The sequence below is a fragment of the Pieris brassicae genome, chromosome 7 (genome assembly GCF_905147105.1).
Source record: "Pieris brassicae chromosome 7, ilPieBrab1.1, whole genome shotgun sequence".
NCBI classification, from domain to species: domain Eukaryota; kingdom Metazoa; phylum Arthropoda; class Insecta; order Lepidoptera; family Pieridae; genus Pieris; species Pieris brassicae.
In genome coordinates this window covers 19372868-19400715 of record NC_059671.1, presented here as the reverse complement: position 1 = coordinate 19400715, position 27848 = coordinate 19372868, and the positions used below count along the sequence as shown (strand labels likewise).

The window sequence follows — 27848 nt, the reverse complement described above, 5'->3', positions numbered from 1 at the left end:
ATATGCCCCCGTAGACAGGTTTCACCTACCCTCCAAAAACAATTTTTCTGACTACCGTCTATCCGCGTAAATAGGGAGTAAAAGTCAAAATAATATAAATAGACCATTTATTCGATCATTTAGTCTGTACAATATATTGCCTCTAGATATTACAACAAAAGTCACATTTATAATATTCGTACAGTCATAGGCGCCCAATCATAGAGAAATTTAGCGTTTTATAAACGTAAATCAATTCAAAAGCTAAAAGCCTCACTCACAATTTTTTTACACTACACGAGACTAGTTCAAAATTTGTATTGGAATATGCATCACTAGGCTAACACTGTAATGACAACAATTTGAAATTCAATATTTTTCTCATTAAATTTTGCCATTAGATTCAATGTTATAATTGTTGAGTCATTGGAAATTTATATCAGTTTTACACAGTACTAGTGCTGAAGCCAAATTTGACCCTTTTAGTGCCATACAAGTTTTACTAATATAATGTTAAAAATGTCAATGCATTTTATAGACAATTTATATGAACAAGACAAATATTCACCATACCCGTTACACATATTTAAAAAAATACAACATTCTCTTCAAGAGATTTATACTGTGGTAATAAAAAAAAACACAAATTTAATTCTATATATTTACTGTCAAAACGAGCGCTATAGCAACGCTAACGTTTTTCACATATAGCGAAAGCACTAAAAGGGTTGATATTAAAATGCAAATTCTTATTTTATTCTAGAAGTGTAAACTACTTGTATTACAAAAAAGAGAACTGCAAAAAGCTAAAGACGCATTTAAACTGAGTCGTCGGTCAAAAAAAATGATACTGACAGTAAAAATGCGCACGCGATGCAAGCCCGTTATCAATACTTAACTACCTGCGCACGCACACTGACTCCTGATTGGTCGTTACGAGTAAAGGTTGTTACAGGTTATCACAATAAAGAATTGACAACCTTAAAATATTTATATATAAGATTTTTTGTTATGACTCATTACATTAATAAGGCTCCATTACGCAATACGCACAATTAAGAATCTATTTTCTAAAGTTGTTTCGAAGATGTTGTTAATGTTATAAATTAAAAACTTTTATTTTCGGATAGCGAAAAATTATTCCTATTAATACTTAACATAATTTATCATATCAATCGAACATATACTATCAGTATGCACCTCTACATCTCTCCTGTAAGTGTGAGACGGACAGATTAATATGATTAACCCGAAGCCTCAGTTTATAATGCGACTACTATAGTAATATTGTTCAATTAATCAATTGAGAATTTTTGAATACAAATAAATAGGAGTTGTTTTCTTCTTAGATAGTTTAGAAGCTGAATAATAAGATTTCTTGGTATATCCTACTTTATTGTCAATTCACTAACATCAGTTAGGAAAAATCTCAAGTCTACTCCTATTTATCAGTTACCACAGCAACGCTTTAATTTTTTAAGCAGGATCACAAATAATTGACAAGTTTAAACAGAACAAAATCACCTAATTTCCCATTCAATTTTTTGCCATACATCTTTTATGGGTTAGTAGAATTCACATACATTAGGCGCCCACATAATTCACATTAGATATTATATACAAAGAAAACGCACATACAATTTCATATCTACCCTCTTTAACATGTTCCTAGCCAATGTTTATTAACTAATTTAAAATAAATAAATATTAAACAGGATTTTAAGGTTGTCCCAGGCTTAGAAGACTGGTATTAGGTATACCGCATACATGTTTGGGTCTCGCTAGAAAAATGGTCTTAAAATGCCTCCTTGTTGTAACACATTTTTTTTAAATCATCTTAAATTGAGTTTTTATGATTTTTTTAAATACTTGATCAAGATTCATTATACAAAATGGAAACTAAAATAAGGGTCAGCCTCCGGTCTAATAAAGAAAAATGTTTCATAAATCAATTTTTGGTAGAGAATGTCTCTGGCCTTGCGAAAATTATTTTGAAATATTGAAATAAATTAATGATTAATTCAAAAAATTTATACAAATCTTGTTACATAAAGATGGGACAACTTTTATAAAAAAGTTCCAAAATACATAAATCCACCAAAGGTACTAAGTCTTATCAAGACCAACAGAGGGCAGTGTCACAAAGCTCGCCTAGATTTTTAGGTAGATTGCTTTACACAATTTGATTGCTAAGACTCATTTAAAAATGTATAGGAAAATGATTTCGAAAAGCCTGTGTAGTAACAAAAACTCTTAAATTTCAAGGGATTTTATTTATAAACTTTACTACATTCCTTATGGATCTCAAGTGTTTTACAGGAACGGGAGATTCAAGTTGTCCGAGTTTCTAAGCTGCATTGTTCTTATGTAATCAAATTCTTTAGCAAGAGCAAGTTGCCCAGCAATTAAAAGAATTTATCAGATTATTAATTCATAATTATTGCATATAACATTAATAACATTTAATTGTGAAATATTACATGATTTTGATTGTAGTGTGTCTTAAAGAATTTAGAAGATAAAATTTTCTATTTTTCAATTTTTTTATTTGTAAAACTGTGATTTGTGAGCATTAAACCCATTTAAAGTACTAACAACGTGTTGTAAAATTTTGTTTTGTCTTTGAATATGCATTTGATATATAAATACCAATTTAATAGAATTTAATGACATTGACAGGCCTAATTTCAAAAGGTTTCTCGTTTAAGTGATTTTAATAAATTTAATTACTGATTTAAGTGTTATACTAAATTACATTTTGTGTTTACACTGCGTGACACAGACACAGAGTGCTTTATTCCATTAATTAAAATGAATTAATTTTGAGTATTAATAATGAGTTTTTGTTACTAACAAAATCCGCGAAGTGAAACTTGTTCATAGAAAGGATTAAAATGAATACTTAATGTAATTACCATTGCTTTTCGTTCTGCCCTTACACCGTTCACACTTTCACACTTTGTCACTTTACACTACACTATACACTTTAGTTTCTTCACTTCACTTGGCTTTTGACATGTTGCAAGAACTCGTAGTATGAGAAGGCTGACTCCACTCTGTCTTCTATCAGACGCTCGGTGAATTTCGTCCGAGATGGCGAGTTATCTCTGTAAAAAAATGGTTTATCACTTAAATTGAACCAATTTGCGTATCCTTATATGGTTCTTGGCCACAGATAGTAACCGTTTCTTAGATCATTTTTATTTCATAGACAAATCAGCTTTGCGTCCGACATATGTTATTTTAATGGATGCCGATGACATGGACATGCCGGTTTCCCAACGTTTCCCCTCATCGTACATTAGACAGAAAGTCCATTGATGCAGTCAGGTTCCAACCTACGACCTTCAGGGATGAAAATCCTTGAAGCCACTAGGTCAAAACTGCTTTTTGGATAAATCATAAATATAGTTTAAGATTAACTAAATACTTTTTAAGGACCAGAGTCCATGATGAAACATTCAATGTATATCAGATTTTTATATTTTGATTTTCAATAAAAATTATAATTGATCGGATTTCACAAAAATTGTTTAAACTTTTGTTTAATATATAAAAGATACAGTATTCTTTGTGTAAAATTCCATCCATTCATTAAAATCGAGTATTTCACCAACTTTAAAAAAAATAATCTTATACCGATCATGCCAGACGTTTGTTGTCACCTGTTGTTCATGTATCTATATTTATTTATTTACACTTCGTTACCTAACAAACACATAAATAATAACAGCGGTGTTAGCCTAGTGGCATCAGCGTGTGACTCCCATCCCGGATGTCGTAAGTTCGACTCCTGTCTGTGTACCAATGGCCTTTCCACTCGAACGGTGAAGGGAGACAACGTGAAGAAACCGCCTTACCATGAACCCATCATGTCGACCTACTTGCCGATTAGATTAACGAATGATCTTAAAACACATTCAGAAAACTGAGGCCCAGACCTAAATAGGTTGCATCGCCATTGGTGTACATAACTTTTATTGTTATAAATCTCTAAATGAATTACAATTCTTCAGCAATTCCTTTGAATGACTCACCTCAGTACAATTAAATTGGATGGGTAAGGTCTGTCATCGTTGAGTTTGTCTATGAAGGCGTGTAAGATAGAACTACTTTTATTGTCTAAGTGAGGCAAAGCGGTGGCTTCATCCGGAAGTTGAGAGAATGCCGCCACTCCGAAGATCTCAGAGAGGAAGGCGGGGCTGACCGCGTTGCAGACATAGATCACCATCGTCTCTCCGTCGTCTAGGAGATATGCGCCGTTTAAGTTGATTCTGGAAGGTAAAAGTGTATGTTATCGGTCTATTTTATTAAATATATATTGTTGTCCATATTATTATCTAAAATAAATTAGTGGCACTACCGTTTGAGGTCTGGGCCTCAGAATTGTATTAACGTGATCATTTGTCAATCTAATTGGCGAGTAGGTGATCAGCCACCTGTGACTGACAAAGGCAGTCGACTTTTTGGGTCTAAGGAGAGTCGGTTTGCTCACAATGTTTTCTTTTCCAGCAAATGTTACATGATATAGAAAGAGTCCATTGATGCAGTCCAGGTTTGAACCCACGACCTCAGGGATGAGAGTCGCACGCTGAAACTAGTAGGCCCGCACTATAATACTATATTTATTACGCACTATAATTATATTGTATCAATGTATATAACCAAACTCCTCCGAAACGACCTGACAAATGTTTATGAAAATTTATATATAGATAGATTAACTATATTTGGTGTGTTTACGAACTATTTCTTGTGATATGATCTCCTATTTTCTTATCATATGGCATTAAATTTTACTTTGAACCTACAATAAAACAAAACACTGCGAAGACGTCATACCCTATACATCTCAGCTACTGGGACCTTCGAGCCAGTCAGTGCTTATAATGTCCGAGAATCCTCCCTTTAGGTCGGAGAAGCAGTACATCATCATTCCTCGACATTACTATTTGGGTAAATAGTATAATATATAAAATAATATTTTTGTACTAACCTCTCCGAAGTAAGCTGCAATCTTGGAGGGTCCGGATTGACTTCCTCTTCCTCCGACTCATCTTTATGCGTGTGCTGTTCCAATGTATGTATCGGATATAAATCCGGGTAAACCGTACGTAACAACTGGGGGAGTGGCTGACATTTTAGATCGCACATGGCTGCAACGCGCTCGTCTAACCGCGTAGACGTGCCCGTACGTAATGCTTTCTGGAATGTGAAATATACAAAATTAATAAAAGGGTTAAAAATAATTATGTCTCTTATAGTAAAGGCCATTAATAGTACGAGGCACTCTTTTTATTTGCACTTTCGTCGCTTTCCACATATAAAATCAGCTTACATAAATTATCAGAAAACGGGAAATAACAAATATAGAAACACCAACTGAGGGTAAACTACAAGAAATGCATAATTAATAATAATAAAATACATGTAACACTAGAAATACTAACTATCATGATTCCATTCGATTATTTAACTTTTGACAGTTCGAGTACTAGTGAAAATAGTTATACCCTATAGTTTTACTGATTCGATTATTTTTGAAATCGATTTTATCGATTTATTTTTGGGCGCTTTTATTTATTATGTATGATGTGGATTCTATATTAACAATTTCGTCCAGGGGTACGGTAGACTCGATTGAAACCTTATATGAATAACAAAAAATATTGATTTTGAGTCGACAACATATATCCGCAAAATTCGAATTATGGAGAATTTCGTTAAATTCCCTGACCTGTGGCACTGACAAGACAAACACAAACAAACCGCTGTCGCCATCTTTGGTAAACATTCAGTGAATCATAGAAAACATAATACCTACTCATCGTCAGTCTTTGACGTTTCGCAAAAATATTGATTTTGGATATTGATTGATAACTTATTTAATTATTTTTTTCTCACAAAAAACTTATTACAACGTAATTATTTCATTGCATAAACAAAATAATTTATGAAATCGAATTATTTCGAACGATTTTTATAGTCTATGGTCATTCCTTACGAATGGCACTTCACTAAGTGGGCGGTGACCGTCCATGAAGTACGGTATTCTCTGTAGTACATTCTACAGAATATTATTGTGAAACTTCATGTGCGTGACTTGTCAAAAGTTAAATAAACGAATGAAACCATTATAAAAGCTAACAACAGACGGAAAGGGAGCGTTCAAGTATTACATCACGCAATTTTTGGAAATTCTTGAATTCCCCCCCCCCCCCCCCCACATGAAACGCGCCGTAACGTTCGCGTCTACCGTCTTATATAGCGTTTCAACGTTTCGTGACCATTACTGGAAAGTGGAAAATAATATTAACAATAAGGCGTAATTCAATCTCCGCCCCGCATAGTAACGTTTTACAAGAGGACAAAAGTTCGTTACGTAGTACTTGAACGCCGAACAACTAACACCCATTTGACAACATACAGGTTATATTGACAAAAATATTTCTTAATAACAACGTCCATTGGCTGTTACGATTATCGGTTTTTACGACCAAATATGTCCCTGCGATGTCAACAAAACATTACGCCTGAGAGGATTAGTTTCCGTAAAAAAACCCTTTACCGTTTTCATCAAGGCCAATAAAAACATGGGCAGCAACCGCAACGCTATAGGCGCCATCAGTGCGCTGGAAGCGGGTCCCGCCGGAAGGTTCTGAGAAAGCTTATGAGCCGACAACACATCGATCGCCACGTTTATGAGCGCCTCCTTCGCTTCAGACATCGAGGCTGTCACGCAACGATCCACGGCTGAAATATTTAATATAAAAATAATTTTCGATATTCTTTGTAATCTCTGTGAATTAATAGAGAATGAATAAATAAAAATATTTTCAGAGGTCCATATTCTAATTTGTATCTCTAAGTGTTCATATCGAAAAATGTTTGACAGCACTTTAAACCAGATATATGTCAGTCTGACATTTCATGTGACACATGACATGGCGTAGCTCTTTAACGAACTTTCTCTGAACTGTATAAACGTATTTTGATTTATGTCTGAATAATTTTCAATATTTTTGCTAGAAGGTCTATGCTCTATGGCACTTAATATAATGTAAACAGTAATAAAGCGTTAAACTGAACAAATTACTACAAAAAATACATGTTTATTGTCTTATAAACTTGGCTATTTCAAATTTCTAACTTCAGTCTGTTATATTGTTTAAAATTTAATTTAAATAGAAAATCTTAACAATAAATATTAGTTTCCATACTTACCTATATAAACACTAAATTCAAATCTCGTATTCAAATTTCTCATCCACAAGACTTAAAAATCTTAATCGAAGTTCACACTACGGTCTAACCCATTGCAACAACTTAAATAGATTCTACCCTCATTTAGTTTAATAAACAATAAAATTAATAAACATCTAATGACAAACAACTTAACCAATTTCTTATTGACACTGGAAGGACCTAGGTTTAAGATACAGGCTAGGCCTAGTTTTAACGCTCATAGAAGTATATTATGTATAAGGTTAACTAAAATTGAAGAATATTGTATCTCAACGTTTCGTTGGCTATTGTATGTTTACAACCTTTTGAATGTAAGTACAATATGTAATGGTTTTTTTTAGTCAAATAAAGTTATGTTTATTATTTATTGATATCAAGTAAAAATTGGTATTGTCTTTTGTTAACATAGCTTTTACACATTAAGAAAACACTTTTTAAACGGATTGAAGCTATGTATTATTATTAAAAACTTATAAATTATTTACATAATTCTAAATTTTAAATGTTTTACCGACGTTTCGCGTGCTTTTCAGTGTGCGTGGTCACGGTGACCGAAGACAAAAGGTGTTAAATGTCAAAAGTATCACAGCTGCAGAGAATGTTGTGTTATCTGTATTTATTTCCCCGTAATTGTCAATATCAACTATAAATATCAATCCGTTCAAAAAGTGTTTTTTTTTTAATAAGTAAAAAATGATCAAACGCAAGAATATCAAAAAACCTAATTAACATAGCTTCTATATATTATCTCCATTTCCTACAGAAATTAATTTTTGCATGTCTCACCCATTTTGCTCAGAAGCCCAACAATACAGGTCTGGTCGGCAGCATGGAGTACGTCAGTGAGTGTGGTCGCTATTGGTAGAGCCATCGTGTGAACCCGTATCCTCCTTTCACCTGGAAATTCATAATTATAATATTTCGTATATTTGCAAAGATATTGTAAAAAAACGCACAATCAGTCATAAAAATAGGCATGACAATGTCATATTTATTGTATCATAATAATAAGAACAGATTTACAATTGTTGTCAAAACTCAGAATCTAAATCATACACTAAAAAGACATATACAAATATTTATCTATTGACATTGGATAAAAGCAGGTCTCGTCAGAACTGTGCTGAGCGATGGTCAGTATTTTCATGACCCACTTGCCCACTTAAATGTCTGTTACAAGTAAAAGAAATTTATCAAGAATAAATTTGATCGAAAATCGGATAAAAAACGCCGCATGGCGTGAATATAAATCGTGGTATTTACATACAATCGATCTAACTACTAACACGTATAAGACTATATATTCTCTATATTTGAATGCACTCCTGACCCAAAAACTATTTTGGTCCTTCGAGCCAGATTGACGACTAAGAACCGCAAAATTACATTCAAAAGAGCCGCCTTTGTGCTTATGCACTTAAAAACACCTTGTCTTGAAATGTGCCTAGAAATTTTAAGGTTTTTTTATATGTCAGGATTTTTATGGTTTCTTTGGTTAATAGTTGAGATGCCTTTTTTTTCTTTTAAAGATCATAATTGAATTTGATACGATTTGTCTTGTTATTATTTAACTGTTTCATAATTTAGAATTATTGTTACGACTAATCAGAGCCGAGCAAATGCCTCGAGGCGAAATCTTGACTTCGACAACGAATAACGATGCCATCGTTATTTTCAATATTTCTCCTACATGCATATTATAAAACATGTTTTAATCAGGTGGTTTATACATTCATTTAAATACACTTGTCACAAAAAAATAAAAGTTAGTTATAATTTAAAATATCACACCTTTACTGCTGGTATATAGCAAGGCAGCCTGGAAGCAGACCTGCTGTAGGTCGGACAAGGACTCCTCGATGGTCAGCTGCATCCCGAAACCGGCATCCGGGGACACGTTGGGCAACGAGAGCAGATCCGTCGAACGCACGAAGAAGTTTCCGTGGAATGTGTGTATTGTTATACCCCTGAAGCGATTATTGTTTATTATTATAAACGGTTTTTTCTAGCATTATAAGTTTTGGAAATAAACAAATATTTAAGAAATTAAAAAAAAATCTAGCGGCTGTCCATCAATTACGTGAGGTTCGAAAGGGGGGGGGGGAGGGTTTGGCAAATTTCACGTACTAAAAACCTCACCACGTATCACCATGGGGGGGGGGGGGGAGGAAGCATCACATGATTGATGGACAGCCCCTCAAATAAAAATGTAGTTTTTATTTTAACGTTCCTTGCTTCAAGGATCGGCCACTATTAGTTGTTAAGTTTTTTATAGTTAAAGATAACTTATCAGCGGAACTGCCCTACAACATTTATGGAGAAACAAAAAAATCTCGACATGCCCCATGGCCACTTCTGATTCACTCACCTGGAACACCGTACTCTCATAACAGCTTCGAAGCCAATCTTCCTCGTCAGATATCTCGTGAACATATTCCTAAGATGCGTAGCCTGTCTTGGCCTGGCCGCGTTGAACACCGGGATGTGGTACACTGAGCCTCCACTGAATTTGCTCATACCACCTGGAAATTTATTTCGTGTTCACGTATACGTACGGGGCAGCTCAGAACCTATGACGGAGACGGAAGGCTGATCACCTACTTGCCTATAAGAAAAAAACGATCACAAAGCAGATACAGATCCAGATCTGAAAGGTTTCTGATCGAAAACGAAACACCATCTTGTTATCTGAAAATTCACAATTTAGGCCGATGAAAAAATATACGTTAAGCTATATAATCAGTATGTATGTTAAACAATCTATCACTCTATTTATATATATATAAAATTCTCCTGTCACAATGTTCGTTCCCATACCTCTCCGAAACGGTTCCACCGATTTTTATGAAATATTTTATGCATATACAGTAAGTCTGAGAATCGGCTACTATCTATATTTCAAACCCCTAAGTCATAAGGGTGTTAAAAAAAAAATTGACATGTTTTTATACAAAATACAAAAATACATACAACCCTTAATAGTCACTCCTCTACGGTCAACCCCTATTTTTTATTATAGTAGATAGTTATTTTTATTTAACAAAAAAAATGTTTCCTATAAATAATATACATAGCAAAACGTTTGTCAACTAGTATATATATAAATGAATCTCTATTTCCTTTGGTCACAGCATCACGCGTGAACGGCTGGACCGATTTCGCTAATTCTTTTTTCGTTGTATTTGTTATTATCAGGAGAAGGAGATCTGAAAGATCTTAAAAAAATAAGAAAATTGCGCAGAAAAATCAAAAATTTAAAAATTGCTATCGTAACACTTTTGTTATTTTTTTTCCAGTTAATAGCGCCTTTACAATTCAAACTTTTTTGATGTAACCTTATGGCGTTTGACATGACATTGACAGAATGTGTGCTGCAAACGTCGTCAATAGGGAAGTAAGAAAAAATGAATATCATTTAAAACATTATGCTTCGATTTGAGTTATTATATTGATAAAATACATATAAAATAATTACAGTCGCTAATTGTTGGTGGCATTAATCTTGAAAACCATGTTTTCACATTGCCAGTTATGTTGCCTATTCCCGTGTCGCAATACCAACAAAGCTATTTATATACGCGCCAGAAAAACAAACAAAGAATGATGTATATCATAGAGCATTTTTAGTTAATTATAGCAATTCGAAATCAATATTCATACTAAAGACAGGACAACGTCTGATGGGTCCATTTTTTGAAAACCCAAAAATAAGTCAAGTTACTGTTTTTTCTTAATCCAGCAACCCCAAACTTTATTAGTTAAACGCTCATGTTTTAACCGAAGACAGTTGACACTTGGCTTCAAACAAAGAGTTTCATGAACAGCCCTCCAAGAATCGCTACCGAACTCAGGAAACGTCAAAATTAAGTTTATTGAAGTGAAACTTCTTTATCGGCGTTGGAAAAAATGTACCGTCACATTTTTCGGTTACGTGTCACATTTTACCGTTACGCGTCACCTTTTTTGGTACCACATCACATTTTTCGGTTACGTGTCACATTTTACCGTTACGCGTCACATTTTACCGTTACGCGTCACCTTTTTTGGTACCACATCACATTTTTCGGTTACGTGTCACATTTTTCGGTTACGCGTCACATTTTACCGTTACGCGTCACCTTTTTTTGTACCACGTCACATTTTTCGGTTACGTGTCACATTTTACCGTTACGCGTCACCTTTATCTTGTCCCTATCACGGTTGATTCGAAGAGATTCGAAGCCATTATACAAAAATATATAATAACGATAACAATGATAGTAATAATTCTATTACAATTAATTAAATTCTTTAATAATCTTAGTAGTAATAAGGTAAAATTAAATAATTGTATTATTTGTATTCATGTCTATGATAATAAAAGCCTTTTGTTAATCTTAACTAACCAATTTCTGTAAAGTTGCATATTATAGTAGATCATTTTTCCAAAAATAAGGTCATAAAGAAGTTTCACTTCTTACGTGTGTAATAGTGTACACACACACACACGCACACATTTTTTTTGTTATGTTTCAAGACTATTTCAAGGAATGATCCACTGTACTCTATTAAAATGCATCGCGTCTTCTCCCCGTGTATATAAATACTTACTGAGTGTTGCCAAATCACAATACTGCGAACTCAGAAGGAACAGATCCACTGCAATCTGCGCCCCGCTGCAATCCAACGCGAGCCGCTTGTAGAAGTCTGTGGCCGGATTCAAATGTGCAACTTCCTTTGATGACCGGGCGTTGGGGTCCTCTCTGATGATTAATAAATAATCATTATTAAATATTTTCACATAAAGTATCAAGATTATTGTCGTACTATAATGACGTCAACATAAAAAAGGTAATTTAGCACTTCAAAGTGTTCCGATTTCAATTGAACATTGGCCAACTGCTGACACTTTGCTGTGTTCCAAAATGTTAATAGCTGAAGGTGCGCAATACACCGACAGCTCACATAAATAACATTATGTATGTGTGCATAGATGTAAGTAATATTTAAGATATTGTCTTTGAACAATAAATCAGATTTGAATATTGCTCTGTCGTATTCATTTCTCGCTTCCTCTCATAGTGGCGAAGACTACTTCAAGCCCTTAATTATCGTCCTAAGCCTGCCCGATAGGTTTGAGAGAATCCCACCACCTCGAACCTTTGATCCTACCCGTAGGGCTCCGTCTGTTACCTTAGGCCTCTTGGTGCAGACATCCCGTACTTATTTATATATTCACTATTTATGTGTTTAGGGTTGTTCGGTTCTTACGTCTCACCCTCTCATATATTAAGTTATCTAGTGCACCTTGCTCAGACATACATTACATATACAATACAGATACTCCTGACATGGGACATTCACTATTCGCTGACTCTACAGTCTAGAGCAGTGTTTCCCAATGCCACACGCCCTACAGGGGGTAATTTGATTCTTATGGGACCATGTGGAGACTAAAGCTGCTGTGGGACGGGCGCGGCCGATAGCTAGAGACGATTGGAACCTCATGGTGGAGGCCTATGTCCAACAATGGACAAACCAAAACCCGACAATGTAAGCATATGATGGTTCATAAATGATACATTGTTGCCTAAAACTTATATAACTATAAATGACGCTTCAATGTTCTTAATTAAGTTTTGGAAATAAACACTCCGAAGGAACAAGTCAAATTTCCTAAACGTCAAAATTCTTCATAGTATATCATTATTAAGTAGTTAGTATTAAGCATTGTTTATAAGTACTATCTAAATCTCTAAAACTGACGCCTGTAGCTCAACTTTTGACATCATATCAAATATGACGGAAAATTATAATTTACATAACATTGACTGCATTTGAGTTTCATCATCAGACGTCGAAAAGTGAGGCTGCCAAGTGAGGTACTTCCGAACCACTTCGACTTAGGGTCCTTCAAGAAAAGAGCGTTCCAATTCTTAAAAGCCGGCAACGCACTCGCGAGCCCTCTGGCATTTAGTGTCCATGGGCGGCGGTATCACTTAACATCAAGTGAGCCGTTTGTTATATTTTATTTTTTAAGAGAAATAAGACAATTTGACAGAAACAGGAGAAATATGCCTTGGTTAAAATAATATAATTCAGTAGTAAATATATATTTATCCTTTCAGATCAACGGCGGTCAGTTGCTCGGGCGCATACAAGAGCACCATTACTTCTCTGAACCGCAAGCTGCAGAAATTGTACGCGAAATTGCCAATGCGCTGCATTTCCTTCACGGCAAGGGCGTGGCCCACCGCGACCTGAAGCCGGAGAACATTCTATGCGTCTACCGAGATAGGCTCTGCCCAGTGAAGATATGCGACTTTGATCTCGGTATCACTTAACATCAGATAGCCACCTGCTCGTTTGCCCCGTTTTATAAAAAAAGTATTTCCGAACCAATTTGACTTAGGGCCCCCTTCAAGAAAAGGGCGTACGAATTCATAAAAGGCCGGCAACGCACTCGCGAGCCCTCTGGCATTGAGTGTCCATGGGCGGCGGTATCACTTAACATCAGATAGCCACCTGCTCGTTTGCCCCGTTTTATAAAAAAAGTATTTCCGAACCAATTTGACTTAGGGCCCCCTTCAAGAAAAGGGCGTACCAATTCATAAAAGGCCGGCAACGCACTCGCGAGCCCTCTGGCATTTAGTGTCCATGGGCGGCGGTATCACTTAACATCAGATAGCCACCTGCTCGTTTGCCCCGTTTTATAAAAAAAGTATTTCCGAACCAATTTGACTTAGGGCCCCCTTCAAGAAAAGGGCGTACCAATTCATAAAAGGCCGGCAACGCACTCGCGAGCCCTCTGGCATTGAGTGTCCATGGGCGGCGGTATCACTTAACATCAGATAGCCACCTGCTCGTTTGCCCCGTTTTATAAAAAAAAGTATTTCCGAACCAATTTGACTTAGGGCCCTTCAAAGAACGTAGTGATTCTTAAAAGTCTGTCACCTGGCGATGTGAGTGTGCATGGGCGGCGGTATCACTTCACATAAGGCCTCTTGGCCATTGGTCTTCTGAAAAATTAGGCTGAAAAGGACTCTGCTACTACGTTTTAAAAAAAAAATGCAAATCTTACCGGGATTGTAAGGCTCCAGGTCCGATATTTGGTAAACATGTCTGGAACACTGTGATTCTGCCTCCGGTCGGTGACTGGAATATATTTTTAAATAAAATAAAAATCATTTAATTCAGACCATTATAAGTCCATATATTGTTGGTAGAGTAATACTTATAACTGTGTTAGCAAAATTATTAAAACATTTAATTCATAAATCTCCGTTGATTCAAATTGAATTTAAAAAAATGAATAGATTTTTTTTTTGTATATTGTTACGAAGACAGGTCGACTTCAATGTTTCTAGATTTTTCCACTAGTTAGAGAACTTTTCAGCAGGCTGTAATATGATTTCTGACCGTTTCAGGAGAGGGTCAATCACATATTAGAAAATTGTAATTTCCATAATAGTTTTCAGGAAGCTGAAACCTCTTTTCAGTCGGTTTCAGAACATGTGTAGTAGAGTGGTGCAGATTTCAGGAGACCCGTTTTCAGGCGTTTTCAGGCCTAGGTATACCCCTTTGATGAAGGAATATTCTAGACCAAACTTTCTAGGTGTGAGACAAGGACGAAATGATACGAGAGAGAGAGAGAGAAAATCAGAACTTTCACGAAACTAGACTGAGCACTCTAGAACCCCGTACGACAGGACGGAGCAACGTGCGAAAGAGACAAAGAGTGCGGACGTTCTAGAATTGTGCAATCGCTACTCAGTAGCAAGCCCGCCTAGAAAGTTCTCGAATATTGTTTAGAATTATTCCCAGGGAAATATAAGCGAGCCGAAACGCGACTAGTCACCTTTAGTTTTGAATGCGATAACAAGAGGGAAACACCGAAGCGATAAAGTGCGAATAAAGTGAATACAAGTGATAAAGTACTGTGTGAAAAGTGCATAAGTGAAGTAATTAGTGACTGTTTTTGTGCGTGTTATAAGTGCATCTCTGCAATTAATTTGTGCCCATAAATTCCTCATTGATTTTTCAAGAAATAAACCCTTGAATAAATTTACGGCATTTTCTATCCGATCCCCTAGCTCGTAACAATATTATAAGTCCTAAGCCATGTGAGTCATCAGCGCTCGTGGCAGCAGAGTCACGATCGTGGCTAGACTTGATCAGATTGGTCCTTCTGTTTATACAAAGTGACAAGAAAACATAGCAACTGAAAAATGGATACAGTTGTTCTTCACACCCAGGCCCTCACTCTAGAGAGTATTTTTATGTATTTTATATTTTTTTGAATAATAATTTATGTACGATTATAATAGTTAAAAACAAAATTTGACGGATTGAATTATAATTAACCGCTGAAAAGCACGCGAAACGTCGGAAAAAAAAATTATGTAAATAATTATAAGTTTTTAATAATAATAAATATACATTAATAAAATATAAATTACTAATTTCGTTAAAGAAAATTATATATATTTTTTTTGAATTTTCACAATTTCAAAGTTGATGAATCTTTATTAAGTATCTGTTGCCAACACCGCGCCCCACGACAATTCACGAGTTTAGGCTTTGACGTAGTTGCTGTTGATGTTTTGGAACTAAAACTTCGCCTCGATCTTTCCTTGTTTTGCCGATTATCTTGGGTTCAAAGTCGGTGGAAAGACAATTTGCGTCGCCTAGCTTAAGCAGTTTGACCTTTTTTTTTATTTAAACAAACTAAATCGTTACTGCTAGACAAATCAGTCATCCCTCCTCTTCAAATACTACCTCACATCCTCTTTGGTGAGGTGGAAATTATCAATATCGCCACAATTGGTGTCATAGTTAGATAAAACCCGAAACATTGGCGAATAATTTAATTAATTCGTGTATTGGACATACGAAGACCTCTGATTTTGATCGAAATGTGTGTTTGTTTTTTTAAGAATTATTTTTTGTATTACGTAAAAAAACCTCTAAGTCTGCCCTAAAGAAGCATTGATTGTTGAATTGATGAATTCAAAAATGAGACTAAAAATGCTTTAAAAAAATATTAAAAAAAAACTCTAGTAGCTTTTATTAACAATGTTCGTTCGCTTCGTTATTCTTCCTTAATATTAGATATTTATTACACTGATCATTGTATCTTAGAATTTATAATTTATAATTTGGTATGAATTTATACTTTGTTATATTTTTTTTTGTATAAATAGGTAAAACTGTGCTTTATGTTTATGTTTGAATGTGTATTCCGTTTTTTTGTTTTTGTGTATTATGCAATTATTTGAATATTGAAAGAAAATATTTTTTTTAACCGGATTAAAGCTATTTGTATTATTATAAACTTATAATTATTTGCATAATTTTAAATTTAATTTTTTCCGACGTTTCGCGTGTATTACAGCGTGCGTGTTCACGGTGACTATATATACGCTTATAATAATACAAATAGCTTTAATCCGGTTAAAAAAAATGTTTTCTTTCAATGTGTAAAAGCTGTGATAACCAAAGACAATGTTTGAATATTGTCTAATGAGTAGCTGTGGAAATACTTTAATAAAAAAAATAAAAAAAATCTCTATCTTATCAAGTCAGTACTAGAAAATATACGTCTAAAATGCTTTTAAAATTCATGTATATTGGAGAAGAATTCCCCAAGATATTTTTTTTAATTTAGCTGGGGCAAACGGGCAGGAGGCTCACCTGATGATAAGCGATACCATCGCCCATGGACACTCAAATCAGAGGATTTGGATTGTGGATTCACAAATGCCAGCCTTTTATGAATCAGTACGCTGTTGGAAGGACCAAAAGTCGAATTGGTTCAGAAATACTTCAGTGGACAGCTGGTTCCACATGGCGGTGGCAAAATACAATACAATACCCGTCAGTTCTGGAACTACAGACGTCGAGGTGATATGGAATTTTGTATTACTCGACGTCTGATGATGAAAATCTTCTGAATCTCTGATAATGGGCCAACGTCTACTAATTACGAGATGCTTTATTATATTTTTTTTATTATTAAACATAACTTTTTTACATAAAGACATTTGCAGTATTATAGAGTACATGTTTTGTTTTTTAATTTAAAATATTACGTACGAGATTGTAAAATAATATTGTAAAAAAACAGTTAGGCTATGGAAATCACTCACCATAAGTTTATAAGCAGCCTGCAATGCAGCACCGAGTGCCGAAGCAGGTGACCCGGGTCCGGAGTGTCTCCTGGGTATCTGGGTGAGCAGCTCCCGCACCATATCCCGCTGTTCGCCCACGTTCACCAACAACGACTCGGGTGATGGGAGGAACACCTCTGTAACATTAATTTATTTATTTAAACTTTGCTACCATAATATACATAAATATACAAATAAAAAAAACAAAAAGTAAGTAGGTTACATAAGTTATTAGGCAACAGGCGGCCGTATCGCTAACAAGCGATTTCTTCCAGGCAACCCTAATATGGGAGAATAAATAATATGTGTAAACAGGCATGTAATAACTCTGCCAAAGGTTAATTGACTCACAATTAATATATATAAGTAGCTAATTACGAGGCAGAAGAAAAATGAGCAAAAAAAAGAATAATTCTAACTGAAACCAATTGCGTAGGGAGCGTTTATGTATTACGTAACGAATTTGGGGGAGACAGGGGTGTTATAAAATGCTATGATGCATTAAAGGCGAGGGGAAGGGGGGGTGGTTGTTAGAACTCGCATTCGTTGTAAAAATATTAACTCAATTAATTTTATTTTATTAACACTTCGTTACATTACAATATAAAAATGGAACATAATTAAATCAAAAGGAGGGCAAATGGCGGCCTTATCGCTTTCGAGCGATCTCCAGGCAACCACTGTGAGTTAAGAAAAAAATGCATTAAATTACATAAGATTGTCAAGAAGTGCAAAAATACATGTTATAACACACATATATACACAGTTATTAAGACGAAGCTAAACAGGAACAAAAAAAAATCAAACAAAACTAAAAAGATGATACATTAAAAATAAAAAGAATACATAAATCACGTTAATTTAAATAATAATAAAAGATGCTTTACGATATTAATGTGACTTAGGTCACGTATCGTTTAACTGGGGGGGGGGGGGGTAGATTGGGTACTGTTCCCAAAAATCCCCTTAAATTGCGTCACGTATAACTTCAACGCTCCCTAAATGGAGGGGGGTATCATGATTAGGCCTCGGCCTGGTCGAGCAAGCATCACATTCCGTGATTCTCATGGCTTGGAGATGCTGCCCAACACTATAAATCCGTTCAGAGGTTTGTAAGACGCATTTTCTATTGACCTTTTAATGAATCAAGATCTCGTCCTGATAATAAATCATTAAAAAAAATATTTATGACTTTTCAAAGTAATTTTACGTTTGGTGAAAATACAATAAAGAGTGGATTGGGTCCTAATTATATAATTGATATAGTTCACCATCAATATCCAAAACGGTCAACTCTTGGGGTCTAGTGAGTCCGTCGCTGATCACGTAATAGTGGATGTGCGCGTCGTAGCATATGAAGCCGATCTGCGTACGCGCATCGCCGGGCAACTGTTCCAGATGCTCTTTAATTATTCCACAGACCAGCTGCAAACGTAAAATATTATATTAAATCAAATAAGTCCAATTAAAAGAAACTATAACTTAAAGAAAAACACTTTTTGAACGGATTGAAGCCATGTATTATTATTAAAAACTTCGGTCACAGTGACCACGCACGCTGAAAAGCACGCGTAACGTCGGAAAATTTTTTAAATCATGTAAATAATTATAAGTTTCTAATAATAATACATAGCTTCAATCCGTTCAAAAAGCGTTTTTCTTAATGTGTAAAAGCTATGTTAACAAAAGACAAAACTATAACTTTAGTTTGAGGAATTATATACGAGAATGATATTTATAAATCTTTAACAAAAGTGTATGTTCAGTTATTTGTTTCATTTTTTTATAGGCGATCAGCCCTTTGTGCCTGACACACATCTTCTTTTTGGGTCCAACCATGTCATATCTCAAGATGTTTACCTTCACCATACAAGCGTGTTAAGGTAGCGATGGCGACTTGGGAGTTTTCCCCAAATATCGGGAGAACCAAGACGCCCAGGAGGGTGTCTATATTTATTTACACTTCGTTAAGGGTGATTAATAACGAGACATGTCACTAATCCTGATTCGCGTACGTCAAAAATGTATTAAATTTGACATACAGGATACGCGCTAACATATCCGAATATTACCTGAAATCGAAAAACAAAAAAAAACTCACATCTAAATATCCAGACTCCCTGGCGATCTGGGAGACGTCAAGCAGGAACAAATAAACTGCTGGCTGCGGGGGACGCAGCATGTATTCGCTGGGCGCAATGAACTCAATCGTTGCAGATTTGATTTCGGGCCGACGAGTTGGATCTCCATACGACTTGCTCACTGGGTCGTACTGAAACTCCTCCGGCACTGTTAAAATAAAAATAAAATAAATCACTGCCGCCACAACCTTTTTAGGTCTGGGCCTCAGATTTTTGTATCTCATTAAGAAAACACTTTTCAAACGGATTGAAGCTATGCATTATTATTATAAACTTATAATTACCACCGTATACCACCGCCTAGTCACCGTGAAAGCACGCGAAACGTCGGAAAAAAATTAAAATTATGTAAACAATTATAAAGTTATAATAATAATACATAGCTTCAATCCGTTTAAAAAGTGTTTTCTTAATGTGTAAAAGCTATGTTAACAAAAGACAATACTATGTCTGTATTTGTTTTATGATCATTTGTCAATCTAATAGGCAAGTAGGTGATCAGCCTCCGGTGATACACGCCATTTTGGATCTAAGGCAAGACGATTTCCTCACGATGTCTTCCTTCGCCGTTCGAGCGAATTTTAAATCGATAGAAAGAAAGTCCATTGGTGCACAGCCGGGGATCGAACCTATGACCTCAGGGATGAGAGTCGCACACTGAAGCCAAAACGCTAACAATGCTCTTTAAAAAAGAACCATTTTAGACACGGGAACCTATTTAAAAAAATCCTACGAAATCCAAAGACAAAACTCGGCAACACTAAGGCAACCTGATTGACAGCTACTTATAAAAAAAAAACATTAAATGTTGTAAATCAATGTACATGGACTGCCTTCTATATCCTATGTCACATTAAAAAGCGTTAAAAAATCTGCATCAAAAATGCCCAATGTTTTTTTTTTAATATTGTGGCAATAGTTATAACTTTATGCCAAATGTTCTCACTTTCAGATATTTTTCGTTAAGCTTAAGAAACTTCATATTGCTATATATTTATCCCGTATAGCATACTCACAATCATTGACCCGATAACAGAGATTGCATTTCCACCGCTTTCCATCGACGAAATATACAAACGGATTGATATACGTGCGACACGCCCGGCAACGCACTATCGTAGTACATTGTATGACTGGTAAATACTGTAAAAAAAATTATTACTGAACATAAACATTTATAGGTTATCTACGGCTGTAGGTGCCTAATACATGACAATGTATTTATTAAGCTGTTTCGGCAGGGCTCAAACTATGTAATCACTTTTATTTATTTACACTACAATATAAAAAAAATATAAAAAAATGAACATAATTAAATCAAAAGGAGGGCAATTGGCGGCCTTATCGCTTTCGAGCGATCTCTTTCAGGCAACCGCTGTGAGTAAAGAAATTTTTTTTTTATTAAATTACATAATATAGGCAAGTAGTGCAAAAATACATGTTATACACAGTTATTAAGACAAAACTAAACAGGAAAAAAAAAAACAAGCTAAACTAAAAAGATGCTACATTATAAATAGAAAGTAAAAAGTAAAAAGACACATAAATCAGGATAATTTTCCAGATCACTGCCGTGTCACCACTGTGTTACCCACCCCTTGAATTCATTATTCAAGGGGTGGGTAGACCATAAGCAACCATTTACTACAATTACATATAATTTAACCGTACCGTGATATTTATATAACATTTGCATGCCTATTTTTATAATTAATCACTGTAATTTTTCAATCACGTTTTGCAAATAAAAGATTTATTATTAATATTGGCAAACCGAACTTCATATAGGTACAGTTTTATTGATTTATAGAAAAACCGCATTCCAATATTTTTGTTAAATATACTTGATAATGTAATAAACGTTACCAGCCATTAAAACCATAGACATACGACACAAAAACACAGATTATATTTAGACAACTTATAGTGCAGAAGCACACTACTCGATTATGCATGGTATTTTTTTTTAATAAAAAAAACTATTTATAAACAATAGTTGCCAGCTCTCTGTCAGCCCTAACGTTTGGGTTGCCAGGAGTAAACATATTTTTTGTTGTTTGGAGTCATGTTTTTTTTAATTGTGTGTATTGTCAGCAAATTGGACGCAAGCAGAAATAGCTTTACTTTAAAATAAAGGTAGCTCCAGGTGTGAGATAAAGATGGCTGTATGATCCGCGAAAACGCACCTGTAACTGCAATTGTGGTGGACTTATCAGATACAATTTTTATTTACAACCGCCCAACGGTTTTTTCTTCAATAAAGTAATTTGATTTGTCATTTAAAACTGTTTCATTTTCATTTACAGAACACAATTCTTGTCGAACCCTCACTATATAAAATGCTTTATAATATTTAATCAGAATTTATAAATACCCATGGCTATTATTTTTTAATAAAATAATACATACGATAGTGATATACTTTGTCTCTTTCTAATGTGTGAGAAAAAACGAGAAAGCTTCCGTCTTAGCAATTAAATAAACACATTACAAGCCTCGATACGTAATTCCCTTCAAGGACAACATGCCTCAACTAACAGCGTTGGCTTTTGACTTCAGCGTGCGACACTCATCCCTAAGGACGGAAATTCTAATGGACTTTCTATGTAAGCAATGGACTCTCGGTGATGGACACAAAGCCGACGGCGTGACAACTCAGAACTGATCACCTACTTGCTTATCAGAAAAAAACAATCATGAAACAGATGCAAACATCAGAGGCCCAGACCCAAAAGGACGATTGGAAGGGCCAGTCCAGTGTTCATTTGATACATTTGGTACTTAGAGAGAAGTTTTATGACCTTAGAGAAATATTACTGTATGCGTAAACTAACGTGCTCACTTTCTACTAGTCATTATTTGCCGAACGTACAGATACAGAAAGCGATATGTCCGCTCTAAAATCAGAGGTAATATTGTGGATGTGGTGGGGACCCTAATTTCGCATGCTTCTGCGAACTACAAGCGACTTCATCCCCACCAGGACTGTCCCTATATGACTGAGGGCCACGTGTAGACGCTTTTTGTAAATTTGCCAGCCGAAAGAGTAAATTACTTTAGAGTCAGTAATAATCTTTTTGCGTCAATGCACGTCATGATAAGAAATGTTTAACAACCGGAACACGATATTTGTTAATAGCGAAGTATTGTTGTTGTACTCGGACAAGATATTATTCGTAGTACAAATTCTAATTCTATACGATGAAGTTAGACATTTTTATTTACAAAAGTCTCTTTATTTCACAGAAAGAAACACAATAGATTTTTAAATAGTTTTTTGCCTGTGAACGAACACTAGAACTAAAGGACCTAGTTAAAACCGAATTATTTTTAATGAAATAATTAAATGCGATGTTTGATGATGCATTTTAAACCGCTTACTAAATCTAAATTATTGCAGGAAAAGAACTTTTATGCAAAATTCAAAAATCAATAAAAAACGGATGTGAAAAATGATTTGTCTTTATCGCAATTGTGGCACAATAAATAAATAAACAAGACAAAAAAAATCTATAAATTTTAATATTTATTCCCCAAATATATGCAGAAATATTGCAACTTCCACTGACACATTTTTAAGTCCGTGCCCTCCCACATTTAATTCCGGAAATCGGACTTTAGCTAAATAAATTTAGAAACTAATTCATCACTTTGAGCTTCTAATTCTGTCATTTGAAAACAAAGGACAACAACATTCGTCTATTAAATAACATACCCACAATGACAAGTGACGCTGCGAGTACGTTACCAGCCTTTTAATCAAAATATTTACTTACATTCAAATCCTTGAAAGGGTGTATTAAAATACCCAAAGGCAATCTAGACTTCTGTAGTAAAGAATTCGTGTCAGGTATCTTGTTAATTGTACACCGGAATATTCTGTAACATTAATAAATAACTGTTTATCTTTCTATACTAATATTAGAAAGAGATAACATTTATATATATACATTATACGAGTATATGACTCATGCTTTATTTATCTTTTTTTTAATAAAGGAACAACAGTCTTTTGTTTACGTACAACAGACAAATGAATCTATGAAACTCAGAATACAATTAAGGAATGTTGTTAAATTAAAAAATATGTATAGTCTATGGTAGGCTCTGTAATAAGTTTTTAATTTAGAAATTCCTTGCCGATTAATTGTAAAATTAACTAATGAAGCTAATTGAAACTTTATGCTGATGATTGTTTTAAATTTATAATATATTTAACATATTGAAGTGTATATTATACAAAAACTGAAAAAAAAGAAAATAAAAAAAGCACATAAGTCACAGATACAAAATCCTTGGAAAGTAAAAAGTATTTATTTATAACTGGTTGTAAAATATATTTTTTTAATACATGTGTCTTTATCAAGACATCCTGGAAAATTACGATGTAGACTAACTTAAGGCTAATAAGTAATTTATTACTAATCTAATTTAGTAATAAGGATATCCTTACACTAAAGATTGTCCAAAAACACAACTTACAGTCTCTAATAAATGGGAGACACTCTGTTCTTTGTTAAATAATAATTATGGTTAAAAAAATTTTAGAAAAATACAGCCATATTATGGTGCTTATATTTATTTATTTCCCATGTAATCTAATCATGTTTGTGGCCTTATAAGAGTGAATCCGTGTATTAGGTTTCAATTACTATTTATAGTATTGTATGTGTGTTAAGGATAAAACATAAAGGAAAGTAATATAAATGCCTTGAATGCTCAATGTCAAAGGAATTTTATTTTGAAATCGCCTGCTGACAAACTCAAAATAACTTTATTCATATAGGTAGACAAGTACACTTATGAATGTCAGAAAATAAGTTAAAATAATTCAAAATTTACATTTACTACCAGTTCGCAAATCAAGAAATATTATATCTTGTACAAAATTCAAAAAAGTGGTTGGGATGACTTCTATTCAAAAACATAAGTGTATACCGAGGCATGCATAGTAAATATTAAATTTATAAATGTGACTTTAAGCAAGGAACATAAATGTTTGAAGCTTGTTTCATAATTTTTATATGGTCAGTGTATTATCAACAACAAATCTTCAACGATTGAACACAAGGTAATTGAACCTAAAACCTAAAAAAAATCCTAGCAAGTAACGCTTAGAGATGGTTTCACAAACTTTATCTATCCCTTCTAATGATATCTTTAATAATAATACCATGTAATCTTACAATATATTCAATATGTCCTCAAATGAAAAGAATATTGTGTGATAAAACACTATAATTTTGTATCGATTCAGAGATAGCCTTTGCTTACTAAAGTAGGTGATTTTTATCACAGAGTTAAGATAACAGTTCTATTGTGTAATGGAATATGACTAGCATATTTTAGTTTTACACTCTGGTCCCGTTATCTAGAAAATATTTTAATTGAACACTATTGTTAAAATATTGTAATTTGGTTATTATGTATACATATGTATGGACAATCTTCATTAAATGCAAAATATGCATTAAGTTAATGTGATCACCATAAGCTATGTGTGATCTTGAAAATGGATTACAAAAGCAACAAATGAAGAAAAATATGTACACCAATTTATAATTCTTTTCATATTTTCTTTTTAAATGTTTTAAGTAAGCATAATTTATGTTTTAGGAAGTTATCGCATTATTATTATCATGTTAAATTCAGTCTTCCATACAAAAAATGAATTCACTGCTAATGGCACATCCTAGTAATCTATAGATGTACCCAAAGCTATTGTAGTTTTATTTTACTCTGTTTTTTTTTTAAATTTACAACTATTCACATAAGAGTTCTATTATGGAAAGCAAACAAGACATTCCACTTATCTTTCAACACATGTATGCAAAAGATAATTATTTACAAAATATTAATTAAAATTTATCTGTCAGTGCTGCATATTATCTAAAATAATTAAACTCAATTATATATTTAAAATTAATTGATGCATGTTGCATTATACATAAAAAATACAGTGAGGAAGATTTAAGAAAACAAGTGGAATAATAGAATAACCATATAAGACAAGTCTTAAGTCAAGACTTAAAGGTCTCATTTACCAGGACATAAAATTAATAAATGTGTATTGTTATGTGCTATGGTCTACTTATAATTTCTACATAGTGGAAAGTTTATAACTGTCATATGAATAAAATTTATTTATAGCTATTGATTTATTATCATGCAATATAGAAACAGATAATACTTACTCAGGACTACAATTAGGAGCTTCGGCAAAGTTAGGACCTAGTCTGATTTCTGGTGGATCTTCAGGATATTCAGAAAGAATATGCTTACACTGCATTAGATCCACCATTTGATGACCCCATAGTTGGTCAAAGCCCTGCTGAGTAACATTTAATTGCCCCATTTGCTGAGTCAACCCTGGCATTTTATTCATTTGTTGGTACATGGCTTGTTGGGGTATTTGGGGCGGCATTCCCTGGCTTGGGGGTCCTTGCTGGTAGTTACTTGGAGGCATCTGAGGATATCTGCTTTGTATATTTGGCTTTGGTAGACCTGGCATAGCTCCAGGCATAGGAGGTTGTCCTGGAATTGGTTGTTGTGATGACAATAGTGGTAAGCTTTGAGGCCCACTTAAATTATTGGAATAGCCCATAGCTTGAGTTGGTGGTCCCATAGCTTGAGTTGGTGGTCCCATAGCCATAGACTGGTTTGTTGGTGGCCTAATGGGAGGCATTGGACCCGATGGCAGCGACGGGGGTCCACTTGTTTGATTTCTGGGCAGATCATTTGGGCCAGGTAATGATGTAAGAGGTGGACCTGTTGCTGGGCCATTCATTGCATTATTTCTTGAAGGCCCTAATGGTGGTGCCATCATGTTGGGACCCAATGTGGAACTACCTGGCATCATAAGATTGCTCCTTGGAGGCCCCACCATTTGATTACCGAAAGGAACTGGCTGGCTTAATGGAGGAAATGGTGGTCTTTGATTTATCGGAGGTGGGAATGATGCTGAAGATGGTGGATATTGACTAACCGGCAGCCTTGTAGGATTTGGGCCATTTGTTGGTTGATTATATTGACTAGAAGGTATAAGGGGTGGAGCATTATCATTGATTTGCTGTGAATGGTGATTAGGAGGGTATGGAGAAGGATTATTAGTGTTATACATTGGATGAGGACTGGCTGAACTAGATGGAATGTTCTGGAGGTTTGGTATTGGACTTTGATTTGTTGATGGTTTGATGGAGGGCCTTATAGGTGATGATTGCATGTTCTGAGGTGGCATCATCATTGGATTGTTAAAAGCTGGTGAGCTACTTGCACTTTGGCTGTAATGGTTGGCCTGATTATTAAATGCAGGTGGAGGCATATTCGAGTTAGCATCATGTTTAACAGATCCCGTAAAGTGGTTCGGTGGCACTTGATTGAACTGATATGGCCCTAAAGCCGTATTAGATTGCCCAGAGCTGCTATTGTAAGGTGGTATGTTAGCCATAACTTGATAATCTGAAAGTGTAAAAAAATTTAGTCAAACCTGAAAGATATATTAATCCCTTATAACAATAATTTTATTTGTATTTAGATAATGAACGTGATATTAAAAAGGATGTTTAATTAACGCTTATTCATTAGAATTGACAGAAGTGTAAGTTAGTTTTTTACTTACCGTTGCTTGGGTGACGTGAAGAAACACAAAAACTTGGTTCACTATTTCTGCACTTATACCATTCTCACATATTAGCACAACACGTAAAATAAAAGCGATTAAATTGTAAAACGAAGAAAATTTCGACCCTGACTTACGTGGCCGTGCCAGAGAACACGCCCTCTAGCGGAGGTTGAAATTGATTAACTGATTGTTCTTAAAATGTCAGCTGTCATTCCTTGTCGGCATAGTTGAAATCGAACCCCTCCGATGTTTCGCTAACTGAGCGTCCAACGCAACAATCTGTAATATTATAATCAAACAAATATACCTATTTTTTAAACATATATGGTGTGGCGAGTTTGTACATTTAATGTGTGTTTATTAATTAAATCATTAGAGAAACGATAATCGTAAGTAAAACAACCTCACAGTTTTTTTATTCTGTTTTTGTAGATGGCACTACAAAGAATACAATTAAAATAAAGATACACAATCACAATATTTCTTAAATATTTGTATAGATGGCACATTTATAGTATATTAAAAAAAATAAGTATACGTACAATGTTAATGTTTCTATAGATATTAATGCAGAAGTAAAAAAAACTAACTGTATTGTATATAAAAAATGTGTGCGTGTACTAGTGTATACACGTAAGAAGTGAAACTTCTTTATGACCATATTTTTGGAAAAATAATCTACTATAATATGCAACTTTACAGAAATTGGTAAAA

At 34.5% G+C, this 27848-nt stretch overlaps 1 protein-coding gene across 2 annotated transcripts; it reads right to left on the bottom strand.

The window, feature by feature from the left end:
* Positions 1-90: 90 nt before the first annotated feature.
* LOC123711593 (protein transport protein Sec24A) lies at positions 91-27314 on the bottom strand. 2 transcript variants are annotated; one of them, XM_045664203.1, is made up of 17 exons: positions 27132-27314; positions 25954-26971; positions 25708-25923; positions 23290-23392; positions 20530-20656; positions 19474-19661; positions 18644-18797; positions 17352-17509; positions 14285-14358; positions 11815-11966; positions 9593-9746; positions 9016-9191; positions 8011-8121; positions 6548-6732; positions 4976-5184; positions 4017-4253; positions 91-3086 (listed from the first exon to the last, which is right to left on the bottom strand). In XM_045664203.1, the coding sequence occupies exons 2-17, from the start codon at positions 26958-26960 to the stop codon at positions 2975-2977; spliced, it is 3363 nt and encodes a 1120-aa protein (XP_045520159.1). In that variant the 5' UTR covers positions 26961-26971; positions 27132-27314; the 3' UTR covers positions 91-2974. The 2 variants fall into 2 exon arrangements, with proteins under 2 accessions (XP_045520159.1, XP_045520158.1); XM_045664202.1 differs by having other exon boundaries at positions 25708-26971.
* Positions 27315-27848: the final 534 nt, after the last annotated feature.